Source organism: Tachysurus fulvidraco, chromosome 2 (assembly GCF_022655615.1).
Source record: "Tachysurus fulvidraco isolate hzauxx_2018 chromosome 2, HZAU_PFXX_2.0, whole genome shotgun sequence".
NCBI lineage: Eukaryota > Metazoa > Chordata > Actinopteri > Siluriformes > Bagridae > Tachysurus > Tachysurus fulvidraco.
This window is the reverse complement of record NC_062519.1, coordinates 472,222-489,721: the sequence shown is the minus strand read 5'-3', so window position 1 is coordinate 489,721 and position 17,500 is coordinate 472,222. Positions and strand designations below refer to the sequence as shown.

Below are 17,500 nucleotides of genomic sequence, written 5' to 3'. Positions count from 1 at the left end.
GTACGACTATGACAGTTTACACACAACGCTTGTCTTCACAACACCTCTTTTTTACACACGAAAACGGTCTGCGAAACAACTGTCAAAAATACGTCATCACGTTCACAGGCATCACTATCTGAGGGAAGATGAATCGATTCCACGTAGTGCGCATGGCCCCGCCCTCTTTTAAACCACTGGCGAAATGGCGGATCAGCAGCCAAGCGCTCGCTCATCGTCTCAGGTAAGTTGGGTTTTCCTTCCAAATTCGGACATGTTTAAGGGTTAGTTATCACTAATAACAGAGAGGAGTAATATTACAGAGACAGGTTAACTATAGTAAGTAAGATTAGCTCTCAGAGTAAGGTTACATTAGGTGCTTAAAGAATACAGCTGTTTAGGAGGTCATCACTGCAGTCTGTAGCGTGATGAGATAGGCCTACATAAACGACACACACACACACACACACACACATATCTCACACCTAGCCATTTCCTGCTGCACTGACTGCCCATTTGACTTGGACCTTCTTACTTGTCCTGACTGTCCACTGATATTGGACTGGTTCCCCATTTTCTGATGTCCAACACTTAAGGTGTCGGTCAACATCGACACCAGATTGTGGGCTGAGAGCAAGATGTCACCTAATGGAACCTGATAAACAATAAAATATGACTTTAACACTTAAGCAGTGAACACTTATATTGCATGACCTGTGTGTTCCAGTGCATGTACACAGCTGTTAGTAAGTTAACACATAAAATTGCTAATTCTTTTATGTAGGCCATCACGCTACAGACTGCAGTGATGACCTCCTAAACAGCTGTATTCTTTAAGCACCTAATGTAACCTTACTCTGAGAGCTAATCTTACTTACTATAGTTAACCTGTCTCTGTAATATTACTCCTCTCTGTTATTAGTGATAACTAACCCTTAAACATGTCCGAATTTGGAAGGAAAACCAACTTACCTGAGACGATGAGCAGTGTTGTAATGTAACGGAGTACAAACACGTCGTTACTGTACTTCAGTAGAAATGTCACGTATCTGTACTTTACTTTACTATTTAAATTTATGACAACTTTCACTTTTACTCCACTACATTTCCGAGATAAAATGTAAACTTTTACTCCGTTATATTCCCACTAAACATCTTCGTTACTCGTTACTACAAAATAAAGTCAGCAGAAATGTGTGTGACTGTAATAAGGGAGGTTTGGTGTATCACTGCTCCTAGATTGTATTACGCTCCGCACGCTGTATGGAGAAGCACAGGTACGCGCAGCGTGCACGCGCAGTCAGAGCTGGGGGCGTTTATCTATAACGGGGGCAACCAAAAGCAGTGAAATGTCACTATTCTTATTACCAGAGTTGTAGCACAAACTAAATATTAATGCAAACAATCCATACAATACTAAATAAAAATAACATTTATTGATTTGGTCTTTGTGAATATTAGTTTATTAATGACGTCATTCATCGGACACACTGATTGTAGAGAACACACACACACATGAACTGATCTGATTCAAGACTGACATCATTACATCATGCAGAACATTTTGGTGTCCACTTTTACCATTTAATAACACCATAACTTTTGTCTTACTGTGTAGTCATATAATATATAATATAAAAGTCTTCTTGTTTTAAATTCTCACTGAGGGATAAAACCCCTAAAGATGAAACCCTAGAACTGCCCCTGATCTTATACCTACTGAAAATCACTGACATTTTACTTTTTACTTTTACTTCAAATACTTAAGTACATTAAATATCAGAAAATGACTTTTGATACTTAAGTACAGTAAATATCAGATACTTTAAGACTTTTACTTCAGTAATATTCTAAAAGGTGACTTTCACTTCTACTGAAGTCTGTTTCTAGTCTGATACCTGTACTTTTACTGAGTATTGTTTACTAATACTTTATACAACAATGCACACAAACACATACACACACACACACAAACACACACATACACACACACACAAACACACACAGATACACACACACACACAGATACGCACACACACACACAGATACACACACAGACACACACACAGTGACACACACACACACAGATACACACACAGATACACACACACAGTGACACACACAGTGACACACACACACACACACACACAGATACACACACAGATACACACACAGATACACACACAGATACACACACAGATACACACACACACAGATACACACACAGATACACACACACAGATACACACACAGATACACAAAGATACACACACAGACACACACAGATACACACACAGATACACACAGAGTGACACAGATACACACACACACACAGATACACAGATACACACACAGATACACACACACACACACACACACAGATACACACACAGTGACACACACACACAGATACACTGTGACACACAGATACACTGTGTGTATCCTCCATCCTCCCCTCCATCCTTGTTGTCCTCCCTTCAGGGCTCATACTACTACATTGAACAGAAGAACACTTACATACAGAACATTCTCTTTTTTTTTTTACAACTTGTCCAACTTTTTTAACAATTATGACTATAATCTTTTCACATAACTTCACTTTGTTTTGTTCATGGCATCTACTGGCATGTACCTACAAGTCCAGTCTGTTAGGAGGTTTACACACACACACACACACACACACACACACACGCTCAGGATAGCGTCTTCTCCGAGATTCCCCAGAGTTTCCCACACATGCAAAGGTGCTATTCGTAGCTGTTGTTGAACCTGTTGACACCCAGAAAATGCTCTGGCTAGATCTTCTCTCTGGTGGTCTAATCCAGGCCACCAAACATAGCTTCTGGCCGAAGCTCTTTATTTTAACAACACCTAAATGTCCTTCATGTAGGGACGAAAGTACCCTGGCACGTAGCTTTGGTGGCACAATCACTCAGGTACCCCACCTGGCACATCCTTGTGTTACTGAAAGCTGTTCATGACAGTTTGAGTAATCAGGAAGCTGTAGATCACCTTTAGCTGACCAGCCCTTCATGGTTAGATCAAACACCTTGGCCAATACAGGATCTTCATTTGTCTCCCTTTGATTTTGTGCACTTGTGACAGGCAGAGGTTCCATTTGAGTGATGTGAAACATATCTGTTGCCTCTTTTCCACCGGAAAGAACCGGGTGCTGGTTCAGAGCTAGCGCTGGTGCTGGTTCAAAGTTGGTTCCACTGGTGAACCTTCTAAGAAGCTTTATGCCTTTCCACCGGTTAGAGAGCATCACAGCGCCGAGTGTGACGTCACTGTATACGTGTCACGTGTCCCAGCGACGTTAGCGCAGCAGCGACAAACACAAACACAACAACAACAATAGCGGATGTTGCTTTACTGTTAATGCTCATGGCTTTGTGAACCTACATCGGCATCCAAACGCGGCGAATAAAACGTGTACGTGCGGCTCCGTGTAATCTGTATAAACGGAGGTTGTGATCGATAAAGTACATAACGTTATTTTATCGTTAACACAGTTAAAAAGTGCCCCGCCCACAGCCCCGCCCACAGCTCCGCCTACAGCTCCTGACACAAGCGGTTCTTAAGTCTAGACCAGCAACGTTTTGGTGCTACTTAAGAGCCACTTTTCCTGGTTCGGAGCCGGTGCTTTGGCGGTCGAAACAGAATGAACTGGTTCTAAATTAGGCTCCGAACCTGCACTCAAACTGCCTCGGTGGGAAAGGGGCATGTGTCATCCTCAACCTCCTCTGCCTGATCCTGATACAATCCACCTGCATCGCCATGGTACTTTGTGCCTTTGCACTCAATTGCATAGTCATGACCATCAAGGCCTAACGCCTAACGCCCAGCCGCTGCCATCACTGGAACACTTTACTAGGGCTAAAAATAGCCACTAAAGGCTAATGATCTGTAATGAGAGTGAAGTGTTTCCCAAAGAGGGACTGATTAAACTTCTTCCCATATCAAGCTTAAAGCCTCTCGATCAATCTGGGCATAGTTGTTTCTGCAACAGTCAAAGATGCAAATGCAATTGGTCTCTCAGATCCGTCAGTCATTTTGTGAGACAATACGGCACCATAAGCTGAAGCATCACACGCCAGACGCGACGGGAGTCTAGGATCATTAACACTGTCTCAGAAGTAATCAATTGCTTAGCTGATTTGAAAGCCTGGTCACACACTTTGGACCACATCCAATTACTTTTCCATTGCAGAAAGGCATCGAATGGATGAACCACCGTGGAAAGGTTTGGCAAGAATGTGTGATAATAATTCACAAGTCCAAGAAACAAACAAAGTTGTTTCACATTTTATCTGGAGATTTGCCAAGGCCATCTTTGTTGACTTGATGTCCACAGTACTCAATCGAATCTTTGAAGAATTCACATTTGCTTTTGTTTGCTCTCAGTCCATACTCAGCAAAGCTTTCCACAACAGCATTCAACTTTGCCATGTGGGTGTCATCGTCATGGCCATAATATCATCTAAATGACTATAATATCATCTAGATAACACTGTGTGCATGGAACCTTACGAAACTTGATCTATAGCTCTTACCCACAGAGCTGGTGCTGGCTGATGACACCCCAAAAATGAGTCTGTGGTAGCTGAAGAGTCCCTTATGAGTATTCATTGTAAGGTGCTTTTTTTGAAGACTCTTCTACCTCCATCTGTAGGTAAGCCTGGGCTAGATCGATCTAGCTGTCCACCTGACAATGATGCAAAGATGTCCTCAATGCCAGGCAGTGGGTATTGTGTGTGTGTGGGTCCACCTGCAGGACTGGATTAACTGTGACTTTCCTTAACTTTTCTTAACATTTGGAACCATAGGTGTGGCCCAGTCAGTCCACTTTACTCTAGACAGTGTTCCTTGATCTTCGCTTTAGCTCAGCTTAGAAGCTCAGTTTTGAATTTTGGCTGCACATCTGTCTCAATGGTAAGCTTTGCCTTTATGTGCTTCAATGTTCCAACGCCATCTTGGAAGACTTGTACAGACCACATGGTTACTTCAGGGGAAACTTGCATGGCTTTAGATAGACTGTAAATTAAGCCGAATGCTTCTAAGCCATTCGCCTCCAAATAACGGCACCTTTTTCAGCACATAAAGGTCCAGAATGTCTCTTTTTCCTTACATTTAACTTTGACATTAAGTTTTCCCATTTGGAGCATTTTTTTCTCCTTTGTAGGTCTTAAGCATTACTGAAGTTACAAGTACAAAATGTTCTTTGTAATCTTTGTATGAGATTACTGACAGTTCCGATCCTGTGTCAAGTTCCATTTGTAATTGTACTCCTTCGATGAGAGGAGAAACTCAGATCAGTTTGTGATCTGCAGCTCAACGTATGAGAATCCTGCCGTATCAGGATCGTCTGAGTCAGGCTCATCCAGTTCATTTATCTCACATTTCTTTTCTTCTCAGTTGGTTTTGTTTTACACATTTTCTGCATGTGCCCCATTTTTCCACATTGTCTGCACTCCTTGTCCCTAAACCAGCCTTCAGCTGGAACATGTGACTTTTTACCACATCTGAAACATCAAACTTTTTAGTCCCTTCGCTTTGTTGCAGATGTGTTTACGTGACACTCAGCTGACGCCTTTCTCTGTAATTCCAGCGAGTGTTTCACGGCTGTCTCCATAGAGACGGCAATCTGTACTCGGGTCAGATTGAGTTCTCTCTCAGTCAGGAGCCTCTCACTGTAAAGACCACACACAAGTCTATCTCTGAGTGCGTCACACAACCCATCACTGAGCTGGCAGTGTTCTGTGAGCCTCCGGAGCTCGGCCATATACTCTGATACTGTTTCTGTCTTTTGTTGATTATGCTTATGGAAGCGAATTATCAAGGGCTTTGGATCTGCAGCACGTCTACGATTTCTTTAAATGTGATCTCTGCTGGTTTCACTGGTGCGGTTAAACTGCGCAAGAGGTTGTATGTTTTTGGCCCATTATACTCAAGAGAATGGCCACTTTTCTCTCATTCCCAATTTCATTGGCCAAAAAAAAAAAACTGTTCAACTCTCTCCACATACTGTACATTGCCCAGACTTCCACAGTGACGTCAAAGGCATCTACTGATCCTCGTCTCCAGTTGTGTTGTGTTTTGCACTTACACATCACTAAGAAAGAATCTAAAGTCGAGCTCGTCTTGAACTCGTCCTTTTACTGCCAATTGCAATTATCACAGTTCTTGACACTAGGGGGTGCAAATAAAAATACCTTTTTAATTATTGACACAAACACAACACACACACGGTTACACACACACACAGAGATACACACAGAGATACTATAACCCCCATATATATATATATATATATATATATATATATATATATATATATATATATATATAGAGAGAGAGAGAGAGAGAGAGAGAGAGAGAGAGAGATACTATAGATACTATAACCCCCATATATATATATATATATATATATATATATATATATATATATATATATATATATATATATATATATATATATATACACAAACAGTTACACACAGATACACACACAGATAACCACACACACACACACACACACACTTATATACTATATACACACAGATACACACCCAGATACTATACACACATATACAAACAGGTACAAGGAGACTGATAGATAGATGGAGAGTAAGACCAACAGATTTAAAGACACAGACAGACAGACAGACAGACAGACAGACAGACAGACAGACAGACAATTAGACTAATATACAGAAGTTACTTATTTCCTTCATTTATCTCTTAGTGTGATAAAATAAACTTCAGCATGTAGCTGATTTGTAAAGTGAATAAATCACAGCAGTGTGTAAAGATTTCTTACTTGTGGTGTTTTATCTGAAAACGCTGTAATTTTATTCTGAGTTTTTCAGCTGATATTAAAAAAAGATTGATGGCGTATGGAGGTGTGTGTGTGTGTGTGTGTGTGTGTGTGTGTGTGTGGCTGTAGGCAGGGTTTATATTATTGACTCAATCAGCTCACTCCACAATATCATATCAGCTAAAATAACCAAAAGTACACAGTCATCTAACGTTAAAGACGTGGTGTGTATAAGCATGCTCTGCTCTGTTCAGGACAAAAACAGATTCCACTTTCACTAACAAGTAAAAAAATAAAAAACTGAACGTAATGAACCTGAATTGTCGTTAGGAAAAAAATCAGATTTTTATTACAGCGATGATATTCAGGTCATTTAGTGTGGAGAAGAGCGAAGAGAAATAAAAGTGTTTATTAAACAGTGTCTCACATCTCACACTGTGCTACAGACCTGAGCTCACACAGATGATGCTGAACAGGAAAAACTTACTCAACATAAAACATCGTGACTGAGGGAAAAGGGCGTAAACCTGGCTTTGTTCTCGGGTGGGAGGAGCTTATTCTCTCTTACTTGTCAATCACGGTGATGTCACTAAAATTCTACAGAACACGAGCATGTCAAAGTAAATACTGGAAACAAATCCAAATCTCACGATTTTCTTTCTCTAAAAAAGATTGTCCAGTATAATAACGAAATTAAATTAAAGCTAGAATAATAAAGTAACTATGTAAGAAGCATTTTTCACTTCATATTTCACCAAAGATCCCACAATTCAAAAAACGACGTGAACGTGGCATGTTCTTCTGTCCATGTGTGAAAGGTTTGTAAAACTTTATAACTCATTAACACCTTCATCAGTGAATCCCAGATAAAGTGAATGTTAATTCTCTCTGTGACACAGGAGTTACGTGGCAGTGATCATGTGTGTTAGAGAGTGTTTCAGCCGGAGCTCAGTACTGCAACCCACCTGCAGTAATATTTCTCAGTTAAAAATCTTCTGTCCACTAAAGTAACCATCACTTCAAATAACGTACACATAACTCAGTAAGAGAAAAGTGTTAACTTCATGTTCTGGTAGTGAAACAAGCTCATGCCTGTGTTCGGTGTGTGGAGATGAACTGTGTGTGAACATTCCTGTGTGAGTGTTATGAAAGGACAGATTTAAGACATAAAACCTCTTTAATGTCCAGACTCTGACTGGTCTCACATCTCATGTGGAGCAGGTTTAAAGTGGTCAGGATTGTGAGACCATGGGACCCAAACCTGGTTAGAAACGCTACCGTTGTCACAGGAGGGCAGTGGATTAACATTATAGTATTTAATATTTTAATCCCAGAGCTTTGAAAAATCTCAGAGATCATTGGCACACTTCTGTATAATATACTGTGTTTTTGAGCCGTAGTATGTGGAAGAGGACAGACTGAGGACAATCATCTGAATCTGAAGCTCAGCAGCTGGTGTTTTTCTCATTTTCACTACGTGCCATGAGTCGGATCTCCAGCTTGCAGTTCTGCTGCGGGTTTTTTTTCTTCTATCCGTCATGACTGACACGAACACACAATAAAGCAGGAGTTTAAAATAAACACCTCAGTTTACTGCTATACAATCTGAAGAAATGGTCTGGATAAGTGTTCCTGCCTCAGAGACAGAATCTCAGCTCTTTACTGCAGTAGTGGAATCGATCGTGTGACAGATTTCCTCCTCTGGTGCAGAACTGTGATTTAAAACTCAACACCGATGTGAAAACATTGGGATTTTAATTACAAACTCATTCTCCTTTAGTGTGAAACTGCGCTTCACTTCAGAATCACCTGCAGTGAGACTTCCTTTATTTCTCTCTCTGAGGAGGAAACACACACACACACACACACACACACACACACACACACACACACACACACACACACACACAAAATCATTTCACCTCTGATCACCTCTGATTGCTTTGTTGAGGAGGTGTGTGTGGTTTGTGGGTGTGTGTGGGTGTGTGTGTGTGTGTGGTGTAAAATTGATTATAGATTTCCTCCCCCCCCCACACACCTCCTTGACTCCTTCCTTTCATTTCTTTCTCTTAATGCAGCTTTATGTTTTTTCCACTCTCTTGTGTTTGTGATCATTTAACTCAATGATTTCTTTTTAAAAACACAATAAAAAGTAGTTTGTTTACCGAAACACGCTAATAAACAAACTAGCATTGTTGTAAACGTGCTAATATACGAACTAGCATTGTTGTAAACATGCTAATAAACAAACTAGCATTGTAGTAAACATGCTAATAAACAAACTAGCATTGTAGTAAACATGCTAATATACAAACTAGCATTGTAGTAAACATGCTAATAAACAAACTAGCATTGTAGTAAACATGCTAATAAACAAACTAGCATTGTAGTAAACATGCTAATATACAAACTAGCATACAGAATCATGCTAATATACAAACTAGCATACAGAATCATGCTAATCAAAGCCATGTTTTCTTGATAGTTTTATAGAAGTGTGTTTTGCAGCTTTAACAGGAATAAGACTTCAACTTTGTAAAGTCATGTTTGTGATTTTATTTCTTTTTTGCTCACATCCGTAGTGATGAAGCTGTTTGGTGTAGAAATGTGCCGTATGTAACGTTCCCTTTGCTCTGCACCGACAGTAAACGAGTGCACTGTGTGTCTCAGTCTGTGTGGAGGAGAGAAGCGAGACAACGACACGTTCCTTTTCTCCAAACGATTAGAAAATTAATTGCTTCTTTAATTAAAGATAAAGCCGGTGGCTCCGTCAAGGCCACTCATGTGAGACTGAAGTCACTCTCATTGTGTTCTTCTTCTATAAAGTCCTCGTTTATTCGTCCTCAAAGAGCGACGTGGTGATTTTTTAAACCAGGACACAGAGAGTTTCCTGATTAAACACATTATTGCTTTTTAAAATGACGTAATTCTCCTCAGAGTCAGCAAAATAACCTCTCATGTTAACAGTGAATGAGAAGAAATTAAACTACGTGGGATTTAACATATTTTGCTATATCACTAATTTCTTTGCTAGAACTAGCCTGTTTATTAGCCTGTTTATTATCATGCTAATATTATTTAAGCATGTCAAATTTGCTGCTGCAAGAATGCAATAGATTTATTTTTCTTCCTTTAGGACAGTGATGAATGCACACAAAACACACCTGAGAACTCAACTCAAGCTTCAGCGTCCTCCATGGAAGCTATGTCTCCATTCCTCAAGAAGAAAGCACACATCCTGGAGGTTCTTCGTAAGCTTGAGGAATCAGATCCCCTGAAGTTTCATCCATCAGCTTGCTATCATCATCATCATCATCATCATCATCCTCACAGGCAGTCACTTTTAGCAGGAGAAGTGAGTAGCATGCTGAACCCGAGTCCACATCAGCACCAGTGTAGACAGTCTAGTTCAGATTCTGATCTTCATGAACACACTCATGGTATTGGTGAGGGACAAAAGGACAGTTGTGCATCAATAAACTTTGGAGGTTGCCCATCTTGCCACATCCTGCAACAGAGATCAAGCCTGGAGTTGCTTAAGGTTAATCAAGGACTAAGTGTGCCATCAGGTTCTGGTATAGATGAAAAGAAGGAACAGATGTGTTCAGAAGAACGTGGTGCTTCAGGACAGATTACCGAAAAAGCACTAGGTCCAGACAAGACCAATCAGCCTAGCTCAGAAGACCCAAAGATTAAGTGCAACAAAAGACAATCAAGCAAGGTATCACCTTCAAAGTCAAAAGGTACTAATAATCATCACAACGATAAGAAATCTGAAACTATTTCATCACCAAAGGGGGGGAGACCGAAGGAGACCCTCAGAGTTGCCACACCATCTGAAATACAACAGCCTGAGATCTGCAATGGAATCTCCAAGAAAACATCAGTTGGATCATATTCTTCAGCCTCACTGCCAGAGAGAAGTACAGCAGCATTTTCACAGCAGCCAACTGCTGAAAAAAAGCCTAGACAAAGTCCAGTGTCATTGTGTGGTGAGTCTAAACCGTCAACATCGATGCTCCTGAAGTTGCTCAGGATACCTTCAGCATCTGAGAACATGGCATCACGTTTGAGTCCTCAACTGACACGAAATTCAAAAATCCCTTGCAGGAATAACTATGAAATGCAGACACAAAAGGCGACCACAACAGAACGAACTATCAGCCCTGAAGTGGGTTCACACCCGGGCACCCATTCAGCTCCAACATCTCCACCAAATCCTGGGGAAACATCTTCCATTCATATGAGAGTTCCAGACTTTAGTAGTCAGTCTGCCCCTAAACCAAGCAAGGATTCTAAGGCAGGTGCTCAGGTACCTAACTATGAAAATGTTGTTGGGCCATCCACTTCCAACTCCACCACAGCTACCAAAGACACCACAGAACTTTCTGAAAAGCATAAAATGAACTGGAGAGATGAAAAGGTCCACAATCCACTTTCCTCTGATTCATCAACGAGCACAAGTGAGTCTTCTTCCTCCTCATCAGATCAGGACACAGACACAGAAAGTCCAGTTTGGCAAAGATCTCAGCACCATTTCAGCCTCCCAAACTCATCATCTTCTGCTAATAAATCCCAGAGGATGAGCTACCCTAGCATGAAAGATGGATATAATGAAAGAGGACCTACAGCTGCATCTCCAAAGGGTGGATCTTCTAGTGCATCTCAGTTTGTGGTCAAAAGAAGAGACAGACAACTATCAGTGCAAGACAGGAAAGAAATCAGCAGCAGCTACAGTGAGATGAGTTATCATCCCTTCAAAGAACGCTTGGCAGTCCTTGGAAGATTGCAAAATGTAGAAGATCTGCATCAGCTAGGAGTAAAAAGAGGGGCACAAGTAAGCATTATCAGAGGTGCTGCATCCACTGGGAAAGGAGAACGAAGCAAAACGGCAGAAAGACAAATCGAGAGAATCACAATAGAGCAGCGAAAACACTCCGGCATAGAAGAAAAATCATATCCTAAAAATAGCTTTGGCAGTTATGCCAAGGTCCATGCATCATCAGCAGCTGCAGCAGGACGGAAGAACATCACAAAGCCAGACAGTCAGAAGACCAGAGCAGGATTGCCTTTGACAGCCTCATGTGAGACTCTGGTAGTAATGAGAAGTTACGGGAAGTGTCCCAATCCCATGAACAAAACTGTACCAAGTCCCCAGAATAGTCCTGCCAGAGGGAAATCCAAGTCTCCATCCAAGGCTGGAAATGCCTCTTCTTGTCCTCGAGGAATGAAACCAGTTCCGGAGGAGCAACTAAACATTCAGAAGCATCAGTCACCCAAACCCACTGCTGGTAAGAAAAAGACTTTTACACATGTAGACACCTTCCCTCCTCCCCTTCCATCAAAATCTGCACTCAGCTCAGCCAAGGCCACTCAGGACAAAAGACCTTCTGTTCCACAGTCCTCTATTGAACAGAAGGTGATGCAAGGAATCCAGGAGAATGTGCTTAAACTGCAGGTACAGGATCGAGGACAAGCTGCAGAAACAAAACAGAAAGCATCCAATGGGATTGCGAGTTGGTTTGGGTTGAAGAAAAGCAAGCTTCCTGCCCTGAGTCGCAAACCTGAAATGTCCAAAATCAAATCAAACGCGTCTTCAACGTCCGCTTCTTCAGGAACCAAAGACATCTTGGGGGACAAGGGAGGGTCCAGGAAAGTAGTGGAAAGTTTAAACATCTCAAAGCTCATGGAGAAGGCAGAGGATTTACGGAAGGCTTTGGAGGACGAAAGGGTTTATGTGAAAGGAGTCGGAATTCCGCTGGATCGTTCAGCGAGAGGGCGTTCGTGTGAAGTTATTGTGGACCAAACACAAGGGCAGTTATCTCTGATGTACACAGGAGTGACCGGGGACAGCTTCATGCAGCAGCTGCTCAACAGGTAGAGACCTCAAACATAGAAAAGAGATCAGATTTACCAACTGTTTCATATTTTATTATCTCGCTACCAAACAATCAAGAGAAGTCTGAAGAAAACCAAAGTTTTTAGAAATCCTTTCATCATGTGAGAAATATGAGTAAAACATTTAGTAATTATTACAACATACTATGTTACAGGACATTAACTGTTAAAGAACTTGTGATTATGAACTCTTTACTCCATGTCTCTATGGCTTATCTATTATACGTCCTTTCGGTTAAATTAACGTTTTATTCACTAACAGGGTGGATGAAAGAGGAGCCTCCAGTTTTGGCATCATGCACAGGCGTCTTTCCTTCGACTCCAAAAGTTCACATCCTGTTTTCAGCCATCAGCAAAGCTTCGTCCGTCAAACCAGGAGCGGAGAGGAGATAAAAGTAAGAACTGACAGATAACTTTATAATGAGTTTGGCTTGTACTGTAATTCTGATTAGGAGAGAATTATTGGTGTTTTCCAAACCGATCTGGAGTTTAAACTGCTTTAAACGAAACAAAATGCACACTTTGTTGTGGTTAAAATTAATTACATTCAAAATAACTCATATTTACACTCCTGCTGGAATTCAGAAGGAACGTTTCTCTTCAGCTTAACATTGGACCTGATGTACAACACTAACAGCCGTATGTCACATCACTACTACATCACTACTACATCACTACTACATCACTACAACACTAACAGCCGTATGTCACATCACTACTACATCACTACTACATCACTACAACACTAACAGCCGTATGTCACATCACTACTACATCACTACTACATCACTACAACACTAACAGCCGTATGTCACATCACTACTACATCACTACAACACTAACAGCCGTATGTCACATCACTACTACATCACTACAACACTAACAGCCGTATGTCACATCACTACTACATCACTACTACATCACTACTACATCACTACAACACTAACAGCCGTATGTCACATCACCACTACATCACTACTACATCACTACAACACTAACAGCCGTATGTCACATCATCACTACATCACTACTACATCACTACAACACTAACAGCCGTATGTCACATCACCACTACATCACTACAACACTAACAGCCGTATGTCACATCACTACTACATCACTACAATACTAACAGCCGTATGTCACATCATCACTACATCACTACTACATCACTACAACACTAACAGCCGTATGTCACATCACCACTACATCACTACAACACTAACAGCCGTATGTCACATCACTACTACATCACTACAACACTAACAGCCGTATGTCACATCATCACTACATCACTACTACATCACTACAACACTAACAGCCGTATGTCACATCACTACTACATCACTACAACACTAACAGCCGTATGTCACATCACTACTACATCACTACAACACTAACAGCTGTATGTCACATCACTACTACATCACTACTACATCACTACAACACTAACAGCCGTATGTCACATCACCACTACATCACTACAACACTAACAGCTGTATGTCACATCACTACTACATCACTACTACATCACTACAACACTAACAGCCGTATGTCACATCACTACTACATCACTACAACACTAACAGCCGTATGTCACATCACCACTACATCACTACAACACTAACAGCCGTATGTCACATCACTACTACATCACTACAACACTAACAGCCGTATGTCACATCACTACTACATCACTACAACACTAACAGCCGTATGTCACATCACCACTACATCACTACAACACTAACAGCCGTATGTCACATCACTACTACATCACTACAACACTAACAGCTGTATGTCACATCACTACTACATCACTACTACATCACTACAACACTAACAGCTGTATGTCACATCACCACTACATCACCACTACATCACTACAACACTAACAGCCGTATGTCACATCACCACTACATCACTACTACATCACTACAACACTAACAGCCGTATGTCACATCACTACTACATCACTACTACATCACTACAACACTAACAGCCGTATGTCACATCACTACTACATCACTACTACATCACTACAACACTAACAGCCGTATGTCACATCACTACTACATCACTACTACATCACTACAACACTAACAGCCGTATGTCACATCACCACTACATCACTACAACACTAACAGCCGTATGTCACATCACCACTACATCACTACTACATCACTACAACACTAACAGCCATATGTCACATCACTACTACATCACTACAACACTAACAGCTGTATGTCACATCACTACTACATCACTACAACACTAACAGCTGTATGTCACATCACCACTACATCACTACAACACTAACAGCTGTATGTCACATCACTACTACATCACTACAACACTAACAGCCGTATGTCACATCACCACTATATCACTACAACACTAACAGCTGTATGTCACATCACTACTACATCACTACTACATCACTACAACACTAACAGCCGTATGTCACATCACCACTACATCACTACAACACAAACAGCCGTATGTCACATCACTACTACATCACTACAACACTAACAGCCGTATGTCACATCACCACTACATCACTACAACACTAACAGCCGTATGTCACATCACTACTACATCACTACAACACTAACAGCCGTATGTCACATCATCACTACATCACTACTACATCACTACAACACTAACAGCCGTATGTCACATCACTACTACATCACTACAACACTAACAGCCGTATGTCACATCACTACTACATCACTACTACATCACTACAACACTAACAGCTGTATGTCACATCACTACTACATCACTACTACATCACTACAACACTAACAGCCGTATGTCACATCACCACTACATCACTACAACACAAACAGCCGTATGTCACATCACTACTACATCACTACAACACTAACAGCCGTATGTCACATCACCACTACATCACTACAACACTAACAGCCGTATGTCACATCACTACTACATCACTACAACACTAACAGCCGTATGTCACATCATCACTACATCACTACTACATCACTACAACACTAACAGCCGTATGTCACATCACTACTACATCACTACAACACTAACAGCCGTATGTCACATCACTACTACATCACTACTACATCACTACAACACTAACAGCCGTATGTCACATCACTACTACATCACTACTACATCACTACAACACTAACAGCTGTATGTCACATCACCACTACATCACCACTACATCACTACAACACTAACATGCGCAGAGCTCCATGGATTACTGATTGTTTTTTAGGGATTTCCTCAGCGCCCTCTAGAGGATGGAGTAACTCAGTAACTCAGTAACTCTGTAATCCACGCTGAGCCGTACAGTTACACCACAAAACATCGAGCAGTGTTGGTGCTGTGCTCATGTCGTCAGTCAGGGTTCTGGGCTTTGTAGGATGTTGGTTTGAGTCAATAGGCTTCCATAATAAAAAAGCCCCAGACAAGCGACAGAGCTTATCTCTTCTCAATGTAATGTATTTTTAAGTCTCTTCATTCACTACCCAGTAACTCAGTTGAGTTGGTTTGCTGTAAAGTCGCTCATGCTTTTTATTTAACGCAGATATCTTACTTGTTAAAGTGAACAGTATAATCTTCATTCACAATTCGATTCCTTTATTCCACACGCAGCATGACCTTGAGACACTTAGAGACTCTGTCTGTCTTCCATCTGCTTCCTTCGTCTGACTGTTTATTACTCACCGGTGCTTTTGGGTTTTGTATGAAATTGCAGACGGAAGGCTGTGTTAATGAACTGAGACTGCTTTGGGCGTAAATCGTGTTACTCCACGCTCTCATAAGCCTGTTTGTGAAATTGCATTTGGGACTTGAGTGACATTGTGAGTGCTGTTTGCTGTGAGTCTCCCTAATTATTAATGCAGCTGAAAACATGGTGTCATGTAAAAGATGTGCGTTTGTAAGTTATTTAATACCTGCTAGCGTCCTGAAAGTCTTCTGTCATATTAACCACCTGTTCGACAGTAAACACGACCTAACAGTCGTATTAGCATAACTGCTGGAGTTTAGCGTAAATACACTCACAAATAAACAGATTAGCACAACACATTAATAACATATACACAGTGAGATATCTCACGGTGTGTCACTGCAATCTGTTCCTCTCATGAGGTAGATAATTCTGTCAGCTCTTTGGACATCTGGTCTAAAGTTACGTTCTAAAAACCTTTCTGTTCAAAGTAAAGCGAAGCGTTTAAGACAAACTGAGGGCGAAATTTCAGGATGTTCATTATACTGCAACTTATAACGTATTTCATAACGTCATTGTTTACAGTAAACACTTTATTTATGGCCATTTAAAAAAAAAACTTCTTCGCCTGCACAAAAAAAATCATTTTGCTATTGAGGGGTAAGGGCCATGCTCAGGGGCCCAGCAGTGGCAGCTTGGTGGACCTGGGGTTCAATCCCATGACCTTCCGATCAGTAGCCCAACATCTTAACCACTGAGCTACCACATTCCACATGACACTCACCTGGAGCTGGAGGTTCTGCAGAAGAACAAACACCAGAACGTTGTGACTGATTTCTTCATTGACCCAAAACAGACACAGAACAGAATTTGTGCTAAACAGTTGTTTAATATTAAGTGTAGAATTCTACAAAATGAAAAGTCCACATTTCATTAAAAATGCGTGCAGTTACAATAATCTTCATGTAATACGCTGTAACTTTAGTGCGCAGGAGAACCAGCTAAGGCAAACAAACCCCTTCTGTCTGTATACATAACTTAAACATGTCCTGGATTATGTTACACTTCAGAATGTATAAAGTAAA

General features: G+C 41.0%; 1 protein-coding gene across 5 annotated transcripts in view; it reads left to right on the top strand.

Moving 5' to 3' along the window:
- Positions 1 to 17,500, top strand: part of LOC125140789 (nck-associated protein 5-like) — a 42,960-nt gene that overhangs the window by 15,189 nt on the left and 10,271 nt on the right. For all 5 annotated transcript variants that reach the window (XR_007140054.1, XR_007140055.1, XM_047810657.1 and 2 more), the window contains exons 7-8: positions 9,933 to 12,673; positions 12,957 to 13,089. Coding sequence is in view for 3 of the 5 variants with exons in the window: in XM_047810657.1 (XP_047666613.1) it covers positions 9,933 to 12,673; positions 12,957 to 13,089 (2,874 nt within the window). In the remaining 2 variants the exon portion in view is untranslated. The remainder of the gene's footprint in view (positions 1 to 9,932; positions 12,674 to 12,956; positions 13,090 to 17,500) is intronic.